Raw genomic sequence first — 27,919 nt, 5'->3', positions numbered from 1 at the left:
CACTGGTAGTGGGTCCTGCCACCCCTGGCCAAGCATAGCAGAGAAGATGAATGTGCTTAAAAGGCGCTGGGGGCATAGGGCTCTCCTACAGCATCAGACTGATGCAGTTGGAAGGAAAGTGTAAAAGCATAGGTACCTGCGTGGCTTCTCCTCCCTCTTCTGACTCTGGGTACTCTCCGACTCTCTTCAGTGTTGGGAGTTGCATTTTCTCAGGCAGCACGTTACTTTTTGGCTCTCCATTTTCATGTTTCTCAATGTAAATTATGTGGCCATGGGATTATCTGTGTAATAAGACTTTAAAAAGAGCTACATTTATAGAGCTTTGTGTATGTAAATGGTAAAGGAAGTATCTGTTTCTACACTTAGCCCAGATTAATTTTATTTCCTTGCTAATTAAACAATATCTAGAATAGAGATTATAGGCTTTCTAGGAAAAGGACTTGCCTCGTTTATGATCTTTCAAATGTCAAAAGTGTTCTTAGAGCTGTTTTCAAACTTAAACAGAGTAGGGGTAAACAAAATCATGGCTTCCTTGGAGTATGTCTGAGTAGGTGTACAAAATAGTTGGTATCTATTCTTGAGGTAATTAGATAAATCTCAAATAACGATATTGCTCTATTGGCCAGGTATTAGTCTACAAAAGGTACAGTGGAGCTTGAAATGAAGAGACTGAAAAGAATTGTGCTTTATCAATGTAATTGTGGTGGGAGAATTATTCTTAAAATTCAAAAGTGGTTCGCTGAGATTTAGATATATCTGCATAGTTAATATATAAATAATGAACATTAAGCATGCATTATAAATGAGGAATTATCATCATGAGAAACTGATACATTCTAGTTACTCAAGCACACTACAAAGCTTTTGTGGTAACCTTTCTTCTACAAAAATAATTAGAGGTTGGGCAGCTGTGAGTATTTACTGGCATTTTATTATGTTATGATGGTGGCAGTAATTCCCGGGGGCTACTTGTTAGATATTGGAGGTGAGGTGAGTGGAGGTTTCTTCAGCTGTTGTCAGTAGGGATGTGTGGTGAGTATGCTCTTGCTATCTTTTTCCTTAACTAAATGAACCATTCAAGTGCTTCACAGGCCTGCAAGCTCTTGGACCTCTCTTTGTCTTCTAAAGCAGAGAGGGACAGCTGCTAGTGATGGGTCTGAGCAAACCCAGCTCTGACCTTCACCTAGGCGCTCGAAACCTGGATCTGAATTTTCTATTTCTGAATGTTTCCTAATTTGATAGTGGTCATATTTGGAGAAGTGCCTAACAAGTTTCTTCAGCTCATTAGTTCTCATTTCTAATAACTTTTTCCTTTTATTAGGAATACATAATCCGTGTTCAGAGAGGAGTTTCAGCAGAAAACAGTTGGCAGGTAATTTCTTAAACTGTGGTTCATGTAACCAGGATGCCTTTTTAGGAAGAGTTTGAAAATGTCTCCTCTTAGCTTTTTAAATTTGAGCTGGAGAGGGAAATGTTGGTTTGGAATTGAGAACATGAAGTGCTTGAATACTTTTGGTCAAAAACTAAGAGAAAAACAGTATTGCTGCCAGCTACAGAAGGCATGTTGTCTGCTGCTATTGTGAATATTCCAGGAAAAATGCCTGTCATGTGTCACTACTGTGTGTTGGTACCACCATTGTTTTTAAATATCAAATGCCAGTTTGCCTTCCTTAGTGCTAAAATCACAGCCTTGCTGATACATGACCAGGAAAACCTACAAGTAGTAATAAAGATGACTATGAAAAGTTGTTGCATCTAATATGGCAAAAATGCTTTGTTTGCAGACAAGTTTGCTTGCAAATATTTTCTTTTAAGCTCTTTTAAGATAGTGTTTAGACATGCATTTTTGTTCTGGTCAAGATGTGATTAAAAACTCTTCTTTGCTTTCTGGCAACATGACATAAATCCAGCAGTTATGCATTTGTACAAAAATGGGTAAAATAAGAAGAGGATTATAAATGGGAATTACTTTTCTCTGATGGGATTTTGAAGAGTAAAATGCTAATGGGAAAAGTAATATGTTTCCTGAACTTTGTCTTTATATTTTGCAGATTGTGAGGCGATACAGTGACTTTGACTTGCTTAATAATAGCTTGCAGGTAACTTTCACCCTTGATATATAAATATAAAATGTCATTTAGAAGGATATCTTTAAAATGGCTTGTGATATTTTTATATATTGCAGTGGAGAAAAAAAAATTCACATAGCTGTAAAGAGAAACTGTGACTTCAAATGTAACTTGAATGTATACTTTTTTCACTCTTATGTTTTCTCTTGTAAAATTTTAATTTTAGCATCAACAGGACCAATTTATATAGAAATGGAGGAAATTGGCAGATACTGAATCTTTCCCTTCAGTACTGTGACTTGTTCCGGTTTTATGTGTTATTATTTGTTCCTCCTTTGGTTCGAAGAAAGCCAAGGCACATACCAACCTTATAAATTCAGCATTGAAGTGCTATGTGCCCATTATTTATATTCATCTAAAAGCACTACCAGATGCTGCTTATCATGTGATGGTTTTCTGTATCACTAGAAAGTGTTTCTTAGTTAAACACTGGACTTACTGTGTGTTTTCTTTTGCTTTTTAGGACAACTATTTCTTTTTAGTTTGTGTGGGAAAAAGCAGGGTATATGAGTGTGTTTGGGAAAAGGAGGGAAGCAGCAGTGACTAGCATCTACAGGAGTGAAACTTTTATGTGAGATTTCCATAGTCCTAGGCAAATGAGATAAAAAGCAAATGCTTCTGTGATTTGAGAATAGATTTTTGTGACTTTGAAAATTTTTTCCAGTTAAATGTTGTGTGAATTCAAGAGCTTAATACTGCTTCCATTCCCCCCCCCCATCAAATCAGCTGTCTGCTTGATGAACCTCAGTGAGCAAAAACATGTAAGGATGTTGAATTGTGTGCTCTGATAGTCTGCTATAACTGATTCCTGTGCTAGAAGGGGAGGGGGCAAATTAGTCATAATTCAACAGATGCAACATGGTTGCCTTGTGGCATTATTTTATTGAATGTGCAGTAGCACGTAGGAACTTTTATCATGACCTAGAAACCTCTTGTGTGATGTGCTGAATAAATGCAATACAAAGACATCTCCTGCTCCAGAGAAATCAAGATTTAAGATTAGGTAAGCACCCATGGGAACACAAGGAAACGAGATGGTACTAGTAGTCACAGTACATAGTGGTCATTGTGGTCTTAACCATAGTCAAGTTTTGATAGCAATCGCAGAGAAAGAATTTTGAGAAAGTTTTAAAAAACTGAAAGGTTTCACTTTTGTAGCCACCTGTAACAAGCTCCTCTTAAATGTGGGGAATAGAATGTGTTGAGGCATGAAGAAGCTTTGTTGCCTTCTCATTTAACTTTCAAATGAGGCAGCTTTAGTAGAAAAGGCAATGGACCTTTAAGACTTAAAAGTCAGAAATTAAAGGTACTGAAAGGTTAGGCCTAGGTGGAAGGTCTAGAAAGTGAAGGTAAATAGGTAGGTTATGTACAATGTAGTACAGAAAGAAAAGGCCTTTGTATCCAAGACAGGTGAATGATAGGAGTGGAGGGTTCAGGAAATTATTTGACAGCAACTTGCAGAGTGGGACAAAGAGGAATTTGAAACAAGAGAGAGATTTTGCAGATATAAGATACCAAGATCTGGGACAAACCCAACGTCAGCTGCTTGGATGGCTAGAAAAGATCAGAGAGAATCATCAAGACATACCTCTAACTTGGATAGGAGGATGTAGAGAGTGCAACTAAATTAACAGGCTGTGTTCTTTAGTACTTGGTCTCCTTCAACGAAAAATGAAAACTACTGCTCATCCCTTGATGTTCAGACTCCTGTTTCTGCTTTCCACAGTCTGGAAAGCCAAAGATGCATCTCTGCGTGGAGATAAGCTTTTCTGGCTAGTACAGAGAGCTGTCCTGATGGGTGTAATTCATTATATGCCCAGCAGAAGGGCAGGAAGAGAGTTTTTCAAGCCTTTATCAAAGATGCACAACTCTGTTTTTGACAAACACCACTGCTCCTCCAGCCTAGTTCTGTATGCCAGGGATTGAGGGACAGGAGACAGTAGCTGGTGAGGAGCATGTTAAAATTGCTTTTTTCTCCCACTGTTTTGGAGGTTTTTATAAATTGCTCTTTGTGATGCTGGAGCTAAAGTTTTCTGATCCATTAAGACATGCAACGGTCCTCATCCAGAACTCTAAGCAACAATATTTTATCACAATATTCAAATCCCATGACTTGTTTTTAAACTTTAAACTCTCAGCTTGTGTGTATTGAAATTAGAGTAGACAAACAAACAAAACTCCAAGCAAAACAAACCCCCCAAAAACCAGCATAAAGCAATGAGCAATAAGAAAATACCAAACCCCAGTCTCCTTCCTTCAAAACTAAAATGTTGCTGGAAAAACTTCTGGAGCTTCTTCTGGGTGTAAAGCCCCAAGTTCGTTCAGTTCTTGTGGCATACTTGACCTCTCTGTAGGTTTGGGTGGTTATGTTTGAACACATAGCTGCAGTCGAGTTGGAATGCAACTTCTCTGCTGTTAATCTGGTGGTACCAATATAATAATAGTAAGGATTGAGAATTTCAAAATTGTCTAGGCTAGGGGATGCACTTCTACCGAACACCTTGGAAAATAATGAGAGCTGTATACCTGTGACCCTGATCTGCATCAGAAAGTTTCAAGCCAGATTCCCTAAACTCTTAGCTGTGTACTGGATTGAAAAGCTCCTTCCAGACCATCCTGCGTTTCTTCCTCTTCGCTTATTTGACAGAGATGTGTGGAGATCATTGGCTGCTCTTCTGTTTTCTCAAGTGAACTACTGGTACAGTATTCACAGCAAGATATCTGGCTTTTGTGAAGCATTTTATTGCAGCTTTTGAACAGACATTCCTGAGCAGGCTGTGGTTTGAAGATAAGAATGTTAATTCCCAGGTTCTTCTGTGGTGAAGCCCATCCTGGCTCCAGTGCTGAGCTGGGGCCACTGAGAAGTACTGCTCATGTTTGAGAGCATGCCAGGTCTTTCCAAGGTCAGGACCTCAGCGAGGTGTTCTTCTGTGGTAGACAGTGTTCTCCCTGTGCTGTGTGTTTTGGCAGATTGCAACAAAAACCTGGGGGTGAATGTTACTTTCTGCTGAAAAATAGCAGACGGTGTGGCTTATTGAAGTAAGTTTTAAAACAAGTAATAGTGGTTTGAAAGCATCTGAACTATAGTCCCTTTCTCTGATGGTAGCTAGCTGTCGGGTCAAGAAGGTAAAGGTGATTATGATTTGACATGCTTTTCAAGTGAGTAATACTAGAAATGGATTTAGTTTTTGTTTAGAAACTTGTTTTTGAATTGAAGTAAGAGTGGTCTGCCAAATTAAAGTTTTGTATGCCTCTGGTGTTAAAACTAAATTGGTGAATTACTGGCTGTAAGTGGTATGTTGTTGCTTTTGGGTTTATTCCTGTTTTGGTTTTTTTTTGCCTCCCTTAGGTGTAAAAGAGCATTAAAAAATGCTTGGTGGATAGGATTATTTTTGTTAATATCTTCTGTAATTCAGTTATAGTTCTTTTTCAGCCCATAATTTGCAGTCAGAAACTGGAGAAGTAGAAATGCTAGCGGGGGACAACTCCTTTGTTCAGAAGGAGGAGGTTAAAAAAAGGAAAGGGATTGCTACTTCTGCCCCAGTTTGAACTAATCCTTTACTTCTTCCACTAGTTAAAATAGAAGTTGTTCAAACACCAAAAGTCCCTGTCTTCTCCCTGGTGAACTGTTTGCTTTAGAAATGAGGTTATTGCATCTGGTGTAATTGATTCCTGCAGTACACATTTCTTAAAGATAACTCCCATGGAGATTCAGCATACCCAAGGCAGGTGCTTTGATCTGCAGGACAACGATGTGTTAACAACATGAAAAATTTATTCTGGCAATTGACATGACATAATTGAATATAAACACTAAAGATGATCTCTTTTGATCTGACTTACATAATGCTTTGAATTTCTGTCCATTTTTTCATCGTCCTATTTCGAAGTATTTCTCTGATTTTATCTGAAGTTTTGGATCACTTATGTCAACATAAAACAACTACTGTACATCCACTGGTAGATTGCAGCTATTTCTGGGTTGAAAGATTTGTAGCTGTTTAAAAACTGTACAACAAGAAATTCAGAAGAGAAAATGGAAAAGTTGCACCATATTTGAATATTACAGGTTTAAAAAACTGACAGTAAGGGCTTTAAATTACCTATAAAGGCAGTAGAGGCAAAGGAAAGTTACTAATCTGCACTTCATGAAATAAGAAAGCATTAATCTTATCCGGAGAAAATGGCAAGGTGTGAATTGTTTTTGTGCTGTGGCAGAGGAATGTCATAGAAAGGATTTGGCTGAAAATTGTAGCTATTTAGTATCTGAAAGTTTTGTGTAGTGATCTTAAATGCATGACTCGGCAGCAAAAATTTCTCTCTTTGCATTTTCAGTGTTGTTCCACTTAGTAATCTCTTCACAGTGGGATGTGAGCTGTAGTCTGACTAGCTCACCCTGATAACTGTACTTAGAAAAAACATAAAAGCTTGTATATACACAGTACAAAAAGAGTTATCCAGTAGTTAGCTTGCTGCTGAGAGTCTTTTACTTTCTGGGTTGCTAGTTTATATCTCTCCGAACAAGGTTAGTAATTTTTCCTCTCTTTTTAAGATCTCAACTCTAAGTCTACCTCTTCCTCCAAAAAAATTGATTGGAAATATGGAGCGTGAATTCATAGCTGAAAGACAGAAGGGACTCCAGGCCTATCTCGATGTAATTACTACCCATCACATACTGTCTAACTGTGAACTGGTAAAAAAATTCTTGGACCCAAACAGCTATTCTGTAAACTACACTGGTAAGTGAGGAATTGCAAAACTGCATTACAGTTTCACTTCAGTGTGTGTATTTTCCATTAATGCTGGCAAGGATTTACACTGAAGCATGGGGGGTGGATGGGGGGGAACAACCTTCAAAATTATCATACTGTGCATGTGATTATTTATGATAATGTTTCTCCAGCTCTGTGCATGAATCATGCTGCGATGGTCAAATGTAAATATTTGAATTACTTTACAGAGGAGTGGTGAGGGTCAAGATCGATATAAGCAGAACTTGGGGAAGGGGGGTGGTGAGAGCAACATCTACTTTTTCACAGTTTGTGATAAATGGGGAGGGTTGGTGTTTGGGAATTATTTGTCTACCAGAGTGTAAAGCAGAGTTAAGTTTGTCAGCTCTGTGTTCTGTTAAAACAGGCAGTCTTCTGCACACTGAATCTTGCATTTGTCATGGTTCTGAGATTTTTCAGATCAACAGGAACAATTGTGGTCATCTTGTCTAGCTCCCACTATCACTTTGGGTTGTGAGACTTCCTAGAACTAATTGTTTGAGCTAGGTTGAGTACTTTTTCAAGGCTTGAATAAGTCACACACCCTCTTGTCCCAAATACTGGAAAATCACTGCATCCCTTAAAATGATACCCCAGTGATCAGTTCTCTTCATTATTAGATGTTTCTTCTTTGAATTTGTCTGACTTCAGCTTCAGCCATGGGAAATTGTTAAATATTTGTCTTATAGACTGAAAAAATGTTCCTCTTAGTGATGAAACCCACTCCACAAATTTAGTTTATGGGCAAACCGACTCACTGAAAAATGCAAAACTTGTTTTTGTAAAAGCACAGCCTACTAAAGCAGGAACTTACTGCTTCCTTTTCACTTCTTTTTGCTCTCCCTTTGTGTAACATTCTTGTGTCTTCAGCTTCAAAGTGCAAAGAACATTTCCCGGATGTTTATGATAAGCTGTGGAGGAGTTGTAAATTATTAGTAACTCTTTAAGGATGCAGTTTGTCTGGCTAATGCTGAGCAAGCAATTTAAATCCTCCAGGAGACACTGTGGCTTCTGTGTTAATTTTGAGTGCTTTCATCAAGACCATTTTTTCAGCAAGTTGCTGGGAAGTTAGTAGCAATCAAGTCATTGCCTATGGTCTTGGGAGATGCCGTCAGTTTGCCATTTTTTACATATTGCAGCATTGAGCTAATATTTATTGCAGCGTTCTCTTTCTTTCTCCTAGCTTATTTTTAGAGAGGGGAGATACAGTGCAGAAAGATCAGTGCATCCTTACCTTTTTGCTGTGTTTCTATGCCAAGATAAGCTGTATTAGAGAAAACTCCTTGTTGGCATGATTCCCTTCTCAGTGAGAAGTGGTGACAGGAGGGGGAGATTTCCCCTCAAATTGCTTCATGAAAACCAGTTGTGTTCGCAGCTGTGGGAGAATTCAGTAACCAGAAGGGTGTCCTCCCACCACCCCCTGAAATATGTGTGGGATCATGATAGCTAGCACAATACCTTTGCCTGCATAGAAAATGGCAGAATAACACGTAGTGAAACAGAACTGATTAGTTTACATAGTTTACATGTAGTAATAGCAATGTAGACGCACATTAAAGAGATGTAAAAGTTAGCACTTTTACAGGTATAGCAGAAACATTTCATGATCTAATGTAGTGTACACCTAGTGTGGGAAGTCTTAGCTGTGAGCATTGGATTTAGACTTGGAAATTTTGATCTAGTGAAGATAGAATGCAGACTGGTAAGCTAAGTTTTCAAAGGCAGTGCTTTCTCTGTTTTCTCTCTGGGTTTGAGTTATCAGGTTAGAAATGCAAATTCCCTTCAACTGTGTTTTTATCTGATTTCCTTTTAAAGTGATTTTGCTGACTTTCAGTCTGAGTTCCTGCAGGCTTCCTACTGGCATTGAACCTTACCTAATATGTGGGTAATTACATTATATAGTCTCTGAAAAACATTTTTACCTCCCCCTCCCCCCTTCTTTTTCTTTCCAGAAATTGCCTTACAGCATGTTTCAATGTTCTTCCGATCAGAGCCAAAGTGGGAAGTGGTAGAACCATTAAAAGATATAGGTAAGAAGACCATGTATGCATGAAAACTTGTCTGATTTTTTTTTTTCCCAACTATACAAATTCTCCTAAGATTACAATACTGTCTTTGCTTACAGACCTTGTCCTGCCTGTAAGCTGTGTGATTTAGTAGTGTTTAATTAAAGCTGCTGACTTTTTTTTTTTTGTAGGTTGGCGAATACGTAAAAAATATTTCTTAATGAAGACTAAGAATCAGCCAAAGGAACGGCTAATGTTAAGCTGGGTATATATGCTTCCATCTCATATGCAAGTCTTTCTTAATGAACCTGGCTTATTTCATTTATATTGACTACCATGCATGAGTGACAGAGATAGAGACTTCAGAGCTCAGGCTTTGAAAGAGCTTTGAAAGCCCTTAGGTGGATATGTGGTGTGGGAACTTCTTGTGTTTCTTTCCTCTGGTGGCATATCCAGTTTGCAAGTTTCTGTGCCTCGTCATTTGTTCCCATTCCTGCACCTTGGGCTTATTTAGTTGTAATGACGTAGCTGTTGACCATAGTATAAATTTGCTCGCTGAAAATAACAAGGTGATCCTTTTTAAAGTGTGAGTTTTCTTACTCGGATCTTTAGTTGTACTGACAAACTAACAGGTGAGAGAGGTATGAATTGCTTCTTTAAGGTAGACATGTATTGACACCAAACAGTTTGTTGTTACTAAACACTTGTTTATGTTCCTATGCTGAAATGTGCTGCCCTCTTAATTATCTCTTAATTATATGAGCATAGCTGTTTGTGAGACTTCACTGGAGAGCTGATATCGCTAAAGCCTGCAGTAGGAGGGAACTTTTTTTTGCTGGAGAGGAAGAAGGTGGGGGTTTAAGCCTTATCGGTTCACGATGCACACAGTCCCCCAAACTGGGGTTGGCAGAGTTCATTCAGTGGTAGTAATGCACATCAGATACAGGGGAGGAAGGAGGCAATAATGCTTGTTTACGGTCAGGTGCTTTGTATTGTAAAACCATGGCCTTATTCAGCCTCTTCAAGTTTCATTCTGTATGTGTAATTTCCTTCCTTGCTCTTCAAAATATACCTTCAAGCAGCTGTCTTAATTTGTGAGAGCAGAACATAATCACATTTTCTTTATGGAATGCAACATCTATTATGATGCCATTCTCTTCCTATTTATTTCCAGGCTGATCCTGGCCCTGATAAATACTTGTCTGACAAAGACTTACAGTATGCTGTGAAACTTCTTTCTTCCTGTTCTGTGAGTATTACTTGAAGACTTTTAAATTGTGCCAACACAAAAGCGCTTGTCAAGGACTGATCTTGCCAAAGCACATGTGGCCTAGCAGACATAGTGTGTAATTTTAGAGTTGCTTTCATTTAAAGATGTGCAAACCTTTTAATTACATTTCCCACGCAATATCAGGTAATGTATTCTCAGCACAAATAATAATCCTGCAAAATTATTATAGGCGATTCAGAGTTGCGGTTAATTGTATTTTTTTGTTCTTGTGCAGTATTGTGAGATCATGAGCTTTTATTTCAGCTTATTGACGCTTTTAGGCTGTTAGGATAGTACTGTCTAGGTGTAATTGCTAACCCGTGCTAATTGCTGGGGATATTCTCAGGCAGCAGTGGATAAGGCAGTGGAACGCATTTCATCATTTTTTCAGTTCTTTGAACTTAAGACAGGAGTATCTTAGTAGAGGTACAATGGAGGCTGTACAATTTAAGTTCTTGTGCAGTGCCACATTATAAATCATTGCCACATCATAGGCATCTCTGAAAAAATGGCATTTGACTCCAAAAGGAGTTTCTCTTTGAGGATGTTAAGCATGTGAGAGGCTGGCTGAAAAGGATGGTATTTAAACTGGTAAACCTCTGTGCAGACCTGGAACTCAGCAGATGCACATGACAGAAGAGGCTGAAAATCAGGCTTCTCAACCCCCAAACCAGACTGAAACTGATGTATTAAAATAAGACACGAACAAGGGGTCTTTTCTTAAATAGCAATTTCAATTAGTGTATGTGTTGCATCTGTAATTTATTTCCAACTGTGCTGTCTCATTTGGTTTCACAAAGTTGCAGGAAGTTGTTATAACAATTTCTGAAGACAGGAAACTGTTATGACAGCTATTAATGCCAAGTTTCCTTATGTGCCATAGTTGTATAAAACTGTGACTGAATTTATTAGCTTAGCATGACTGAAACCTGAAGTAAAGCTGCTCATGTATAAGTGCTAATGGGGCTGGGTTCTTCATTTGTCTAAACTACCAGTCTGTTTTGTTAAAAAAAAAAAAGTGGTTTCTTTTTTTTAATTTGTGTGGAAATTGAACAATGTCCTTGTGAAGTTTTCTTTGCATTTTCTTCAGGTTAAGACTGAATAACTTGAGCAAATGTCACTGACAGAATCCAATTTATTACTTTAAATATACAATTCAGGCAAATCTTTTCTTTCTTGTGAATTGAGCAAAAATGAATTACAGAATCTGTCATCTAAAACTTACCTACAGTTTCTTCTTTTGGTAGCATCCCTATATTTACAAAATCACTTTTGCCACTGCCAATGAATCTTCAGCACTGGTTATTAGACCATTCAGTGAAAAAGGGACACTAAAGGACCTTATTTATAAGGTAATGTCTCCCCCCTGCCCCCAACTCAAACGGTAGAATGTTTTCTGGAATGACCATAGTATATCTTTTATAAAACTATTTACCATCTATTGCTAAGCAAACTAAGACAATTACTGGCTTTTCTGGGCATGATATTTGATTTTTTTTATTATTTTTTTTTAAAGGCAAAGCCAAAAGACCCATTCCTGAAGAAGTATTGCAATCCTAAAAAAATTCAAGGTCTTGAACTTCAGCAAATAAAAATATATGGAAGGCAAATATTAGAGGTATTTTCTTTTTTGCTTTATTTACCAGCCTTTATGACTTTTTTTTTTTTTGAAGCCAGCTGGTTTAACTAGAAAAAGTAGACAAACGTTTGAGTACACAAGCTTTATTTCAGCAGCAGACTTAAAATCTAAATGTAAATTGAGATTTGCTGCTGGGAGTTGAATTTAGAGATGTATGTGTGAGGCCATTTCTGACCAAAAAAAAAAAGGCAGTTGGTATGTGTGGAACTTAAGTGGGAGAGAGGTGATAATGTAGTTTTTTCCTTGTAGAAAAAGGGAAAGAAGTACTTCATAGCCTGCAGAACATGTGCCATAAATTCATTGTCATGAATGTGTGTGGGGTTTTTTTTGTTAGAAATTTTTATTGAAATTATAATATTCAGTAGAATTGTGAATTTTAGTTTCCAGATCTCTTTGGGAGGTGTCTATAAGCCTGCTTTGAGGATCAGCATCAAATGTTTGTTTTGTGAGAAATGTTAACAGTGAGATGGAAACAAATATTCAGCCAAAGATGATGTAGATAGAAGATCAAGCTGGGCAAGCATTCCAAACAGGGGCCTCATTTATTATGTATCTGCTTTAGTATTGGAGCATTTAAGATCTTGAGATCATCAGAGCATCTTGTGACAGTGCTTCTGTATTGGATTTTTTTCAGGTATTAAAATTCTTGCATGAGAAGGGATTTCCTTATGGCCATCTTCACTCTGCCAATGTGATGTTGGATGGGGACACCTGCAAGTTACTGGACCTAGAAAATTCCTTATTGGGACTTCCATCATTTTATCGATCATACTTCTCACAGTTTCGGAAAATTAATGTAAGATTCAGACAATTAATTCAGCTGACTCTTATGCATCCCTTTATCCTCAACTTCTGTTTGTGGAGAACTGAGTAGAATGAAAAAAACCTCTCTCAACCCTCTTTCTTTAATCTGAGCTCTTCTCCATCAAATCCCTTTTCTGCTTCCTCCAAATCACTGTTTGGCTGCATAGAAGTTCTGTTGCAGCACACTGGAGTGAGGCTGAGGCCAAAGGTAAGCAGGTGGAAGGGGAGTGCAGGTGAGTGTTTTGTGACAGCAGTGCTGGCACAAATGGAGGTAAACTACAGTTGTTTTAAGATCTCTTTCCACCCTGGTCTTGTATTTCATAGGAATATGCATATAGTCTACCACACTTTTTCACTTGTATGTCTGTACAATGAGCGCAGCTTATTACTTGGTCTTAGCTGGGAGTAGTAATCAGCCTTGTATGTGGTGCATACTGTGAAAATTTATTAGATGCTTGCAGATGTCTAGCTATTAAAAACTGGTTTTTATTTGTTTGAAGGGTGTCTCTTAATTACAAGCTTGCAAAGCAAAATATTATCTTCCTACAAAAATAAGAAAACAAATTTGCCCTGTTGCAGCAATACAGTCTTTTAGCCAGCATCTTGCACTGCCTTTAAGTGCTCATTGTAATAAATTCTGTAGAGCATCACGAGACAGCTGCTTGCTGACCTTGCTAAACAAGTTCTACTGTGTTGTCAAAGAAACGATCAAAAGTTCACGGTTAGTCCAAATCTATTAGTGCCATCAAAGCTCTATCAGTAAGAGGAGACATTTCTGTTTAAACATGATTCAAAAATCTCAGAAATATGCCGTCTGGGAGCTTAGCATGTATGTACAACTTGTACAAACCTAAGGAGGGGTGAAAGAGACTCTCCTAGGTTTGGTATGCATTTTTGCTGTCTTTTTATCTACCTCCCTGTAAAGTGACAGCTGGTCATATTATGAATCTCATTCTTTGCTGTTTGACTTAGCTAGGAAAATGTGCTTGGTTGTGATTTGTGTCAGTGTATGGTGCTCTAAACTGCTGTGTATGGAAAGAGTTTACTACTTCATGAGTTTTTACAGAACACGACTATGCTGCTATCCCATCTGTATCATCACGTACAGAAAGGGAGCAGTAGCTTCTTTAGCTTGAGGCGTGAAGACTTCATTTGAGCTAAACTTATGCAGGGAAATGATCGTGGTTAGAAACTGTCTTAATGGTTCATCTTTCCTATCTTCAAATTTAAGACCACTCTTTTTCTTTAATGGGTTATTGCATGTTTTCAAACCAGTTGTGAAAAACTGATTAGTTCTAGCAAGTTGTGTTTTTATTTTTTTGTTCCTCCACAGACTTTAGAAGGTGTTGATGTACATTGCTTTGGACACTTACTGTATGAAATGACATACGGAAGACCCCCAGATACGATTCCGGTAGACAGCTTCCCCCCTGCACCATCAGTGTTTGTTGGTTAGTATACAATTGAGAAAATGTCAGTCTTGGCTTCCTGGGTGCTCTTACCTTTTACCTAAGCTGAAGTGCTGTGAAATAGCAGCCTAACTTCTTTGCAGCCTGTGACCAGAAAGAATTAGTTAGTAATTTGTAAAAATAGACAATGTGTTCTTCCCGAAATATATGTAGTATTTAAATAAAACTTTTATTTATTTTTTTTTTTAAACTGAGTGATAAAGCAGTGTGTGGTAAGTAATTAGATGCCTGCATTCTGTCGCCTCATGTCTAATATTCTTGAAAAGTTTGTATGTGTAATAATAACATTATAATAAAAAACACATGCCACAGAGTTTCATCACTGCTTAGTTGATGCAATACTTGGGGGAACATCACACAGCAGTGCCAGACGTTCATTCTAAATCATTTGCTGTCCTGCCGTTCAAAAAGGTGTTCATTTGTATTCTTTCTTCGGTAGTGTCTGTGTTGGAATCCATTCTGACCTGTGAAGCTATGAAGAATGGCATGCCAACTGTTTCACGGCTCTTACAGATGCCGTAAGTCTTGTTTTACTTGTTTTATACTCAGCAATGTTTTTAATTACATTAGGAGGAAGAACCTTTTTGCTCTTGTTCCTTTTTAGAAAGATTTGCTCCTCATTCTGAGGGATGCACAGTGTATCCCAAATGAAGCTTTAAAATGGATAGGCTTTATAGAACCCATCCCTTGTGAATATGATGGACGCTCATTTAACATTTCTCTGTCTCTTGGTGTGTTGGAGCTGTTATGAATGCATTTTATTTAGCATGGTGCTATGGTTTAACTTGATCCAGCTATTAAAGTAGTGCAAGCATGATTAAGATCATGTACAGATTGTTTTAAAGCATTTAGAATAAGGAGTCTTTTTCCGTGTCCCCTTCAGACCTACTTCAGTAGATTTTGCTATCAGTTTACTTATGACTAGCAAAATAGATCTCTTGCTTCGCTCAGCAGTGACATTTAGACTAGATCTGGATATGAAATGTTGTGTAGAAGTTTTGGCTGGTTTCTTGCAGGGCTGGCTTAGGGATTCTCTGAAGCATAGAGAGACAGAATAAATTTCTTTACGGGCTGTCCTCCCGGTGATGCAGGGAAGTGGTAAGGGCAGGTATGGGGCAAGACTAGGATGCAGAAAGGGAGCAATGTCAGTGCATGACTGAGCTGGAGATCATGTCTGTCTGCAGTGCCACCCTGCCTGCAATTAGGAGAGAATATTACCAGGGAAACTGTCTGCTGTCACTGTGCTGCAACCTGTCACCAGCATGCTGAGCGTAGAACCATGGTTCCTGGTGGGAGGTTCTTCTATTTTTTCTTAATATGAGGTGCTAGAGTCACGACCTTATAAATGACAGATTGTCCATACCTAAATCTGGGTCTGATCTCACAGTATACAGATTGCAGTACATTCAGAGCATGCTCCGAGATTCATGTTTCCTGGTTGGGAAGTTACTGCAGGCTTGTCTCAGCCTTCAACTCCTTCTACTCCTCCCTTCCTCAGCTTTTGAAGGAGGTGGGAGGTAGAGAGAAGAATGTAAGCAGGGGAGAAATACTATAAGAAAACTCCGTGAATACAGGAATATACATGTCTTAAAAGATGTTGAACAAATGATCCATGCCCAGCTGTATCTGATATGTAGGGTATTATACTGCATTCCCTTCATACCAATACTCTTCACAAAAGTGTTCTACATAGATGTGCAATGCAAGTAATATAATTTAAAGCAATTAATGTAATTTTAAATATTTAATAAGATTTATTATTTATTATAACCATATAAACTATGAGTTTGCTTAATTTTGCAAGGACATGTAATCAGAAAGGGTCAGAAAAATGCCCCGTAAACAAGGGGGGAATTTCTGTGGGTCATTTAAAAAGTCTTTTAAAATTTGTTTTATTTCTGACTTTTTTATGAAAAACTATTCTTATAAACTTGATTCTACGCTTGAATTTGTTTTCTCTAGTATAGGCCTGTGATAATTTTACATAGTGAACAGTAACAAAAGATCTCCAAAATATCTATCTCGGAGGCAGGCTTGAGATCTCTTTCTGGGACAGTTTTCTAGTATGTTCTCCAGAACAGAGTATCTTGAAATGGACTAACCAGTTTATTTTCAGACTACCATTGCCCTCTAGTGTCTTTGTTTTGGATGGAAAATGATTAATCATTTATGCTGTTGCTGCTGATACTACAGAGGGGAGAGTGAAAATATTAGAATATTTGCTTTAGTAGCCTTTGCCAGAGTACAGACAAGAATGTAGATATTTTCAAATGTTAAGTTCACTCATTGATCTTTCACATGGTTTTTGTTAATGCTAAAACAATAGTTGTGCTAATAGAGTTTTCTTAAAAAGAGCAATGATGATGTTTAGGTGAAATTTAAAATAAAGTCCTAGGTAGTCTTTTGTCATTAAAGAATCCATATACTTTTAAGCAAAAGGCATTCTTTTTTTAGGGGAACCCTTCTCTGCCTTTGATAATTGCACCTGTTCCATCAGCTTTCAAAGTACTTCACACAGTCTTGCTTACTCTGCCATCAGTAGTGGCTGCATTCTGAGGGTTGAATGCTGCAAATTTTACAGCAGTACTTGGAAAATAAAAAGCAGTACATAAAAACTTGTGGAAAAAACCCCAACAGTGGCCTAGGGATGAGGACAGAGAAGGAAAAGGAGAAAGAGGGAGTTAAGCGAACAGTACCAATAGTATTTTTGCTGTGGTTCTCTCTGTCTCTTGGGAATAACAGTCCTTTTTTTTTTTTTTTTTTCATCCACTCACAGATTATTCAGCGATGTCCTGCTAACAAACTCCGAGAAACCACAGTTTAAGGTAGAGTTGAACATTGATTTGCTGATGTTTGTGGAAGTGTCAGGCTGTGGGTAGCTACACATTAATCAACGGGTAGGGTAGAGGAGAGCTGGCTTTATTTGGCTTTATGGCGATTGCCATCAGTATTTTGATTCCTTTGCTGAATTGCACCCAAGAACATTATATCACCCCTTAGATGGGGGCATGGTGTGACCCATGAGTGTTCAAGTGCAGTTCCTATCCTGGAACATGTTTGCATTACTAATGATGGTGCTCTATCTGAGCAGAGGCTGTTAAGTAATGTGGATCCCTTGCAGTGAGAGGAAACGAATTGCTAAGACCTGTGGAAACTGATTTTGCTAGGTGAGACCATCAGCACTTTGTTGCCATCTCCAGTGCTGCAGTGCTGGGACTTTTGGGGAGCCACATTGGCTCCCACTGGGGAGCTGCCCCAGAGCACTTCTCCTGGAGGATGTGTGCCATGTGTCGTGTGTTGTCAGCCTCGTGGCAATTTGGGGATGTGACTGGGTATCAAAATAATTAGCTGTCCCTGCTATTAGAGCATCCCTTCCATTTTTCAGTGTTTCTTTGTCCCTGCTATTAGATCTCTAGCTAGGTTTGGAGTGGAAAACATGCATCTAGAGTCATCTTTTCCCCTTCACTAAGGGAATAGTGTCAGAACTTAAGGCTTTAGATGAGCAACATGATCAGATGAATGGTGAGTTTTGAGCATTGCAGTTGTGTTTTCCTTTATCACGTTTTGTGCTATGATTTTTTTTTCCCCATTCTGTATTAGATTCCTACTAAGCTAAAAGAGGCATTGAAAACCTCCAAGGAGTGCATAGAAAAGCGATTAACAGAAGAACAGAAATTGGTAACGTATGCATTTCTTTACTGTATTTCCTACAGACATTCCATTTCCTCTTACCACTTTTACATGGGTAAAGTGAGTTTTAGTCAAAAGTGATTTTGAGTAATAAAGGCTTTCATCAACAGATTTACTTTTCCAAAAATGCAGTATGAGGAGTTGTAGAACAGCTGTTAACTGTATGGCATTTCACTGTTTTAAGTGATGCAGTTTCACAGGCAGTGGCTCCTAAGTTAAAGGATCATTTTAACCGCAGTATGAAGCTCCATCCTCTACCAGCAACAGTAAAGATAAAAGCTAAAAATGAAAAAAGAAAATTAAACATGCAAAATGACTACAGTGTTGTCTTGTACCCCAAACATATGCCTTGTTTGAGAACATTTAAGATCTTAACATCCTCTTTTTCTGTTTTTCCTTTCATTTTGAAGATTCACCAGCACAGAAGGCTGACAAGAGCTCAATCTCATCATGGCTCTGAAGAAGAAAAAAAGAAAAGGAAAATCTTAGCACGAAAAGTAAGCAATATTTAAATAGGTTTCTCTCACAGAAAAAGATATGTATCTCTTTTGAATGTTTAGCATGTACAACCACAGGCACACTGCTCTATTCCATCCTGTGTTTTTCTGTACTACTTTGTGATTGTTTTCACTTCTGTCGCTAAGCAATAGACTTCCTAAGAAGTTTAAGTTACAATGGTAGCTGGCTTGCATATTGGTTTAACCTCTTTGAGGTTGCTGTATGAAAACAGTCTTAGTTAACACCTCAAGCGCAGATGACAACCTGTGCTGCTTCCTGCCCCCCTGGTGAGGGTATTGGAGCCTTTTTTAGTCTGCTCCTGCAGCATGCTGTCTGCATTTCTCTTCCTGTTTGGTGGGTCAGTTTTTCTGCCTTTCCCTTGTGGTCAGAGGGCACTGGAGTTGTCCTGGTTGCTTGCCTGGAGGTATCTGAGTGCAGAACAGCCTTGCTGCTGTTGTCGTCATGGCAGCCCATGTTGGGTGTGGGGAGAGGGATGTTGGGCATTGATAAACCTTGTGTTATACAGTGGGTGGCTGTTACAAATGTGTGTGTCAGTTCAATCCTTATCATGAAAAGTGATTATTCATTCCCGTCTTCTGTTTCTTCTGCTCCATTTTAAAGAAGTCAAAACGCTCTGCCTATGAAAGTGGGGAAGAACACTCAGCAAAATACAGCAACTCAAATAACTCAGGTAACTACAGAGAGAAGAGCTTGCCTCTACACAGCTATGTCAATGTTTTTGTTGTTGCTGTCATTTTCTGGCTTAAAAGATCCAGGGGCACCGTCATTTTATACATTAATATTGGACTACCAAAGCCTGATACCACTGGTTTGGGTATTTAATAATAGATAAATCGAGGGCTTAAAAATATTGTTAGCATTAGATTTTTCAGCCGCCTAATTTAAAGCAATATGTCTTCTCTTCTGTGCCCCATTCCTCAAAAAAAAAATCAGTCTTTTCATTGTGTTTGAGTGGAATAGTAATAACATCCATTATTTGGGTCGTTTAATAATGCATCCTTCAGGGAGAAACTCTGTGGTGAGTAGTAAGGTGTTAAGATGAATGAGAAAATTATCTGTTTAATTGCTGCTTTAGTGCCAAATTCTAGAGCAACAGAGCCTTTGACAGGCCTTCATTTAGTTAAAAGGAATGGTCAGTACTACTGAACAGTTTAACAGAGTTGACTTGCTTGGCTAAAATGTGTCCAAAAGCAGCCTGTTGTGGAATAGTCAGATGTCAGAGTAACTTGTGGAGTACAGCGACTGACTGAAAATCATCTCTTAGAAGGAGAAGTGGGGTGCCATCCATGCAGTGGCACAACTCTTAAGGAGAACAGAATTTGGACGCTGAGATCCAACAGCCTAAGCAACAGAAAAGAAGTGTTTCCCATTGAGGAATACTGTTGAGTGCCCTTCTTATGTGTTTGGACCTCCTCTGATACTGTGTACTGTAAAGACTCTCTGTTCAGATCGGGTCTGAGTGACACTGTTCCTATGAATGGGAATCTTTCCCAAGATTTCAGTGGAAGCAGGATTGGATCTTCAGTCAATAAAGCTGGCCTGTTTCCAACAATCTGTCTTGTCTGACTGTGTTGAATTTTAATGTCACAGCTTTAGTTACTAGACTGTTGTTTTATTTAGCAGGCTCTGGGGCGAGTTCCCCATTAACATCTCCATCATCACCCACTCCACCCTCTACAGCAGGTAAGTTCAAGAGTCATTACAGTGTTTGTCTTTTTCTTTCTTTTTTATCCTCCCCCTCCCCCGCCCCACCCCTCAACTGTGGGTGTTATTCCCAGGGATGGTTAAGGGATGGTGGTTTTCAAGGATGGAACACAGAGATAATATTTATCTTGTGTCAGCCTGAGTGTGGGCATGTGCTGTCTTTTGAGGGCCATAGAGAACCTTTTAATACTGTTCTTTTTCATTTAATAACCTTTCTTGAGATGTACACGATATGATTTACCCATAGAGCATAAGCGCTTGCTTCAAAGTCTCTATTACTGCAGTCCTACCGACATTGCTCCTTTCCAGACATTTTCTGGGCCTCATGTTGCAGTATGCATTTGTTCTCATGTTAATGGTCTGTTGACTCTGAAATACTGCTTGTTGATCCCTTGTTTCTGTGTATTGTCTCTTTACACCTGTACTGCTGTGATGTAGTTTCAGGAATTTTGGGTGTGACAAATTCAGTGGCTTAGGCTGCATAAATCTCCCCAGTTCTGCTACAGCCCATTGATAACAGCAGTAGAACTGGTTGAAACAAGTCAGAGACTGATTTGGTTTAAAGATAATATCTTTATTATTTTTGGCCAGTTCTGTCTTCTAGTTTGCTGGGTAGCTGTGCAAACAGTTTCACTTGTGTTTAGGACAGGTGGTGGGAAGTGGTGAAGAATCTGCTTGAGTGGGCAATAGAAATGCTCATGAAAGTTTGATTACAAATCTGAATATTGAGTGACAGTGGATGTGCTTCAGTCTGAAAGGCTGGAAGATGAGCACTGGCAAACATTAACAGCAAAAGGTGTTAATGGAATACATTTCTAGAAGGGAAGCAGTCCATAGCATTGCTGTTTGTTATGATGACTCATGCCATATGGTTTCTAGTCCCAGGAACTTTCTACACAGCACAACTCGTTAACTAAAGCGATGCAATCAAATTTGTGTTTGCTGTGAACGGCCTTTCAAAGGACACTGCAGTCTCTGTGACGTAATCCAAATCAGTTATGCTGAAATTCGAGTTAGTCGTTTCTCCTTCAAGTTGAGTGTATGTTGAAGTGTATATTTTATGAACTAACTTCTCCCAGTTAGTCTAAACAAGATAATTACTGTTATTGTGTTGCACAATAACAGTGCTGTTCTCTGGATGTACTGACTCTTAGCTAGAGGGTTTATTTCAAGTTCTGGATGCTTTAATAAGGAAGTAGCTGAAAATGCAAAAGAAAACCTTATGCCTCCAAAATGGACAGATGTTTAGAGAACATTTTTTTTTCCCCCTGCAATAAAACTACCTTTCACTTATGTTTTAATTTGAACCTATTGGAACTTGGTTGAAAGCTTTTTCAAGTTTTGAGCATCTGTGCAGCTTTATGTGTAGACGTGGCTCAAATGGCTAAAAATGGCTCAAGTTTGGGCTCAAAACTTGGCTCTGTTGTTCAAACCACATTGTCACAGTGTGTTAGGCATCTTGCTGCCAGTGTGCTCATGATGACTTGTGGTGATCAGCCCCATTTGATGTGGTGCACGTGGCCCTACCCACATTCGAATTGGAACGTGCTTTAGTGTGCCGATGGCTTTGATCCTTTTGATCGGGTGTAAAGGCAAGTGTCACCATTTCAGGAATGCTTTGTGAGTAGAATTCATAGAAGAAACTTCAGGTGTTAGTTCTAAGAGATAAGCTAGTGTGCCTGATTTTTTTCACCAGCAACATTGTAGTTTTAGCCATTCTAAGCAAGTATGCTATTACTCAATGAAAGACTCACTGGCCCCATGGTGGGACTTTATTTGTGACAAGTAATGCATCTGTAGCTTGTATCTCTCCCTTCCAGTTTCCTTGCACTTACTAAGGATATTTACCTCTGAACCAAAATTGCTTGTGGTATCAGTGTGGTGAGATGACTCTCAAAAGAGGAATGAGGCTGTCAGTCTGTCTTTCTGGTTTGGTTGTGGTTGTGTTAGAATCATGGCATCTCAAAGCATCTTGCTGATACGATGTCATGGCAAAATGAAGGCTGACATGGAAAAGTGTACCCAACAGAAGCTCTTGCCCTTGTCCTGGCCTGTAACCAACCAAATCAATGTAGTGCATGGGTATGTGCAGAGCCAGAGACACTGACGAAATGGGAACGGCCTCCAGTCTGACATGCCCTGGGGAAGGAACATCGTTCAGGGTGTTTCTCACGCGTTGAGAGGTGCTTTGTCTGTGAACAAAGACCTTGTGAGACTTAGCTTGCAGCAGAGTGGTTGGTATAATTAATGCAAAACATACTAAGAAATAAAATGATTGCTGATTTCAGCTGTCTTTGTAATAACAGCTGCAGCTGTAGGATTGAATGCATGACCTGCTTTGAGGGGAAAGGTGTCTACTAGAAACGTAGGCTCTCATGGGCTTTTCTCATTGACTAGAATGTTTTGGGCTGGTTTTGTTGCAGATACTTGGCTAAATAACATCTTTGAAATACATTGTTTACATCGTGGCAAGTGATTCTAACATAACTTCCCATGTATCTGACATTCTCCCTTGAATGTTTGATTCTTTTTTCTCCACTTGCACAATTCTTTGCTTCCTTGAAAATATGTTATTTTTCTTTGCGGCTATGAGCTGTGGCTAGGATCAGATGGGATACAGAATACTGTGGTATAGGTTATTTAAAACTTCACTGCATCTTCTCTAAATCCAGTAAGCCCATAAAATACCAGCAAGCTCACTTATACTAGGGGAAAGTTTGGAGGGTGCCATTTTTGCTTCCCTGTGGGAATGAAGTAAAAGAGTTGTACTTAACTTTAGCTATCTTTTTCTGTGCCAGTTGTTCTGAATCCTTCAGTACGACATGTGTTTCATAGACACCCATATGGTGCATCTTTTCTGCCCTTCACCTTTCTGTAAGACAATTTGAATGCTTTAGTAAGTGCTCTTCTTGAGTGTCTCTGACCCATGCAGCATAAGTGTAAATACAGGTGTTAGTACGACAGGAGGTGTTCCTTGAACTGAATGGATTTTGTCTTCTGTGGCTAATCTTCCTGCAGATTTCTTGCTAAATCTCTCTAAATGCACTTTAATCCTGTAAAGCTTGAATTATGGCATGTGCAACTGAAGGCATGTGTGTTGTATGTGTTCATCAAGTATAATGCTTATAGCATGGAAAATTGTGTTTTGTTACTCAGAATCAGACAAAGTGTTGTATGTGTAATATGAAATAGTCAATCTGCTATCCTCATATTTGTCAGTGAATAAGAATGTATTGATTTTTTGTACTAACTTTTCAGCTAACAGTATCTGTTTTTCTTACTTTGACACGAGAACCGGATGATTAACTTGTGTCCTCTCTCTTTCTCTGCTGTCTTCAATAGAGCATGCATCATTTTGAACGTGAATTTTCGGAAAAGTAAGCTAATGCTGATTTATCTCTTTAAAGATGCTCTGTTTCTGTATGGGAAACTTGAATGCAAATCTTGAACTTGCTTAGTATTGGGAGGGAATAGAAGAAAAAGATCTGAACTTTCTTGTGGATTCTTTTAATGAAATACAGCATCTTTAAAAACTCTATCACTAAAATGATTTTCTTTGTTTGCATCCCATTCTCAGCCAAGTTTTTAATGCTGTTTGCACAATTACTGTCACTTTAAATTCATAATTAAGTTTTTGTTTCAATTCAGGCATCAAGTTTACAGCATCTGATTTACTTCCTATTCCTTTTAACACACTCTTTTAACAAAAATGTCCCTGTAAAAAACCCTTGGTAAGTTCTTGTTTGAGTGTTTTATTCTTACAGCTGCATGAATGAGTAAAATGTGTGTTTGCAGGCAACTTATTCCAACATGTGTATTGGAAAGGTCTGGTGATAACTGAGCACTTGTCTCAAATGTATTTTTTTTCTAGTAAATACAGGAGAATATTTCACTGTTGGGCAGAACAATATAATTTGTAGATATAACTGCATATGAGTACACAAGTGTGAACTAAGATTTCCTTTGCACCACTCGTGTCAAGAAGGGAAGGACAGCTTGGTTTTGATTGACTAACAAATGAATGAATTTGAAGATTTTCAGAATCATGCTCTTAATTAACAGGTTCAATATGTAATGCCCATAGCTAGTCAGCTATGATTCTAAAACCTGTGTGTATTTAAGGCAGAGCTCAGGTGTAAGAGTATCATTGTCTGTAATCGATCTCCCAAGAGTTTAACTGTATGATGTTGTCGGCAGCTCAATTTCAGTAATAGTGAGTCCTGAGGAATTTAACAATTTTCCAGGAAGGAAGGTGGCCTCTCCCCCTACTTCCTTGTCTTTTCTACGCCCATTGTAAAATGACCAGACCAAAATTTGAAGATAACACATGGAATCTTGGCCTAGTAATACTTAGTGATCCAAGCACTTTGTGGCTTTTATGCCCTTCTCTCTGTTAAATGTGTACCTTCTTTCACTGTGTGTGTTACTGTTGTATTTGTGTTCCATAGAGAGTCCTCGCCACTGTTTTCATGGTCATTCCCTATTGCATCTTATAAAACTACTTGCACAGCCTCTTGAACCTCACCTCGCAATTCCAGCCAAAAATCTTGTCTTTGTTCTCTGCAGTTCTTGCATCTCTTTCAAGCCATTTCATTTACGATTAGCTGGTCTTGGCTCTTTTACAGCAGTTCATCTGATCAGTTTGGTGATAGCGTTGGTACGCCAGTCCTGCAGTGTTCTGCTCTGACCACTTTAACCACAAAAGTAGTTACTTGAACTGTTCTTGGTCTTGTTCTTCCTTTGGCAAAGCGTCAAGTTTTGCTTTGCTATGCTTTGCTGGCAATCCGTACACATGTGACAAACAGGACTCTAACCTAGGGGATGGTTTTCCAGTATTTCTAATAATAAATGGACTTCTATGTCTTTGGCTAGTGTAAAAAGTAGATTTGGATAGGTTAGATGGCCCCAAGGCATCAATATGCAATTTATTTCAGTTTGTGCTAACACTGAGTAATGTTTTGCTTACTTAAGAGAGCAGTTGATCCACATGCAACAGGCACGTTAAATTGTTTCAGTTGATCTCTGATATTTCTACTAGGACTTGAGTATTTCCTCTGGAAGGGAGGAGAGTGAAGATGAGCCCAATATGTACTTCCATGTTGTGTTGTCACAGAAGGTTTTCACGCCAGTGAGAATTTCTCCTGAAGAGTTGGAAGTGCTACAGTCACAGCATGTATTGATGTACACTGGCAAAATTGGATGCTTTGTGTGAATATTCCTCATTTTGCACTTGCTCCCATCTGGGAAATATCTCTCTTCAAAGACTGGTATAAATAGAAAATGAGGGAGCTTTGAGTTATGACTTTCATCTAGTATAACTGCTTTTTGTATTTACAGCAGTTACTTTTTTTACTATTACTTGTTAGTCTGCGAGCAAGTGTTACTGAGGACCGCAAAGAACTTTGCCTGCTTTTTGTTTTCTGTAGCTGAGCTTTATCCTTCATTGAATACCTCTTGAGTCCGTGTGGCATAATGTCCTTTAACTGCTTGGTATTTGCTTACTTCATAGCAAGCAGTTTTACTTCAGTAACCATAGTCTCTTGGTTGGCCTCATGTTGTTTTGCTTTGTTGTCCTTCAGTATCATAGTTCTTGCCACTTACCAGTATATTCCTCTTTGTGGGTTAGAGCTAGCTACCGGAAGCAAGTGTGACTATAGGTACCATTTGTTTCTTTAGTCTTACTATGGAATAATGATCTAGGTGAGGGGAGTTAAAATTCATTGTTGAATAGTTCGAAGATATTAATCATCATGCCCATACTCATTCCAGAATATGTGAGACAAGACAGGCCAATCATTCCCCATATAGCTGGTGATGGGCTGCAAATGCCACCTTCACGTGCATGTCCTGTGGAACCTCTGAAGCCTTTTGCTTTTACTCCTGCCTGGATCTTTGATTATACTTGTGTAGAAATGATGGTGCAGCAGCAGAGTTGCACAAGATCAGGGTGTTTGGGAAAGCTGCTTGGGGCAAATAAGGCCACCTGCCTGGATCCCAGCTGCCAGGAAGCACCTCCACACCGGCCCTCGCTGCTGGGCTAGCTGCCTGCATGCACCGCTGCGGGCTCCGGCTTCCCAGGGAGTCGGGACGTGGAGGCTGAGGCATGATGAGGAGCACGAGATGGACATGACTGAGGTAGAGAGCAAGGGCCAGAGTGCAGAGGTGACTGGTGGGAACACGAGAGGCTGGCAAGCGGTGTGAGTGGCAGATTGTTGTGATTCATTCAGCCTGCAAAACCGGCATTTGTTACGACATGTTTGGTGAAAGTCTGACAGTACTGTGGAAGTGTAAAACACTTCCAGAAAACTCTATCTGCAGTTAGTACTTTAAAATGGGAGTATAATCTGACCAAGCAGTCATCACAAATACTACAGCGATGTGGTCCTTCCTAAGAATGTAAAGTTAGTCATGTAAATAAGCAAATCCTAGTACCTGTTCTTCCAGTCTTTGTTACTGTTCGTGACCCAAAGAGCAAACTGCTTCACTGGGGACAAACGAGAAGCTGAAGCTGGGAAGTCCTGTTCAGTGATCTCCATTTCCCTCAGTGCAAGATCACATTTGAGTCATGTTTTGCATCCCCGAGTACTGAGGCACTTCGGGTTTCATTTCAGTGGTGTCTCAGGTGACACAACTCACCTGCAGATAGAGGGATTTGATCACTGGCATTTTTCATCTGTTCTGTTCTTCACATTCCACTGGCATTCAAGGAATGACGTGACTAGTACAGGACTGACCAAGTCCAGCTAAGCAGCCGCAGTCCTCTGCGGCAGGACCTCCTTGGCATAATCGAACTACATCTTCTCTTCTCAACTCAACAGGAGCATCGTCGATACCCCCAGCACCGCCACCGCCGCCCCTGCCACCAGCAGCTCCTCCTCCAAGTACAGAGGTGCCAACGCAGCCAAACCCGCAGCCCGATGTCAGTGCAAGCCGAGGAGCCTTACTCAGCTCCATTCAAAACTTTCAGAAGGGAACTCTGAAGAAAACACAAACGTGCGACTACAGTGCTCCCAGGATCAGCTGAGGCCGCTGGTCACACCAGGATTGAATTCCCTCTCCCCCTCCTGTGCTGTCTAGGAACCAGACCCTCCTGACCAGTGACTGATCCACCAGCATATAGCGGCTAATCACGCTGTAGCTCCGTTTACCCCTATTTCAGCTTTCCTTGAGTAGCAGCACTGCCCTGTCTGAATTGCATTGCCATGGTGTGATAAGTACTCCATTCTTTACTTGGTTTCAAGAACTTTGTTCTCTAGCTACAGTTTCAGGGGTACAGCAACTTCTATATAGCTGAATAAAAATCTGAAAATAGGAATGACCATGATCATGGTGAATTAATGCTTTTTTTTTTCTAGCTCTATTCCACCCCTTTTTTCAAATTACACAAATGTAGTTTTAGTCTGCTCAGTTTTTCAACTCTTTTCATGCACTTGTAACTCATCTTAATTCTTGCTGCATTGAATGAGCAAGTTTTGTTCTAGATAATCCAACTCCTCCCAACCCTTAAAGTATACTGCACAGGTGAGGGAACGAGAGAATTAAATCTTATTCCCACCGTATTTGCTGGTGGAATAAAAATGCTGTCTCATTAAACTTGTTTAAATGGACATCCTACCTGTAACTCTAAGGGAAAGTGTTTTTAAATGAGGAGACAGTTGAAATGGGATTTAATAGGGCACTGGGTTATTATTCTTGATTTAGTTAAATGCAAAGTTACTTCAAGTTTATTCAACAGCTTAAACTTTATTGAAAGATCCTTTTTGATTTAAAACCTTAAAAAAATTGCACTTTAAAGGATTATAGATAATCCATTTTTTTAAATTCAAGTACATCAGTGTTTTGTTACTATGCAGAGAATGTCTGTACAAAGTTTCATGTAACCTGTGATATTCAGTCATTTTTATTAAAATGTTAATGGAA

The 27,919-nt window shown here is 39.1% G+C and overlaps 1 protein-coding gene across 1 annotated transcript; it reads left to right on the top strand.

Annotated features, from left to right (window-relative positions):
- Positions 1-51: 51 nt before the first annotated feature.
- PXK (PX domain containing serine/threonine kinase) lies at positions 52-27,919 on the top strand. Its single transcript, XM_010571082.1, has 18 exons — positions 52-132; positions 1,322-1,372; positions 2,052-2,099; positions 6,682-6,868; positions 8,851-8,928; positions 9,096-9,169; positions 10,079-10,153; positions 11,422-11,526; positions 11,691-11,792; positions 12,448-12,609; positions 13,951-14,068; positions 14,526-14,604; positions 16,863-16,911; positions 17,687-17,764; positions 18,187-18,273; positions 18,896-18,965; positions 19,919-19,978; positions 26,818-27,919. The coding sequence occupies exons 4-18, from the start codon at positions 6,730-6,732 to the stop codon at positions 27,021-27,023; spliced, it is 1,482 nt and encodes a 493-aa protein (XP_010569384.1). The 5' UTR covers positions 52-132; positions 1,322-1,372; positions 2,052-2,099; positions 6,682-6,729; the 3' UTR covers positions 27,024-27,919.

Source organism: Haliaeetus leucocephalus, unplaced genomic scaffold (assembly GCF_000737465.1).
Source record: "Haliaeetus leucocephalus isolate CR32 unplaced genomic scaffold, Haliaeetus_leucocephalus-4.0 Scaffold2, whole genome shotgun sequence".
In the NCBI taxonomy this organism is placed as follows: Eukaryota; Metazoa; Chordata; class Aves; order Accipitriformes; family Accipitridae; genus Haliaeetus; species Haliaeetus leucocephalus.
The sequence above is the reverse complement of the archived record's forward strand: the minus strand, read 5'-3'. Positions and strand labels throughout refer to the sequence as shown.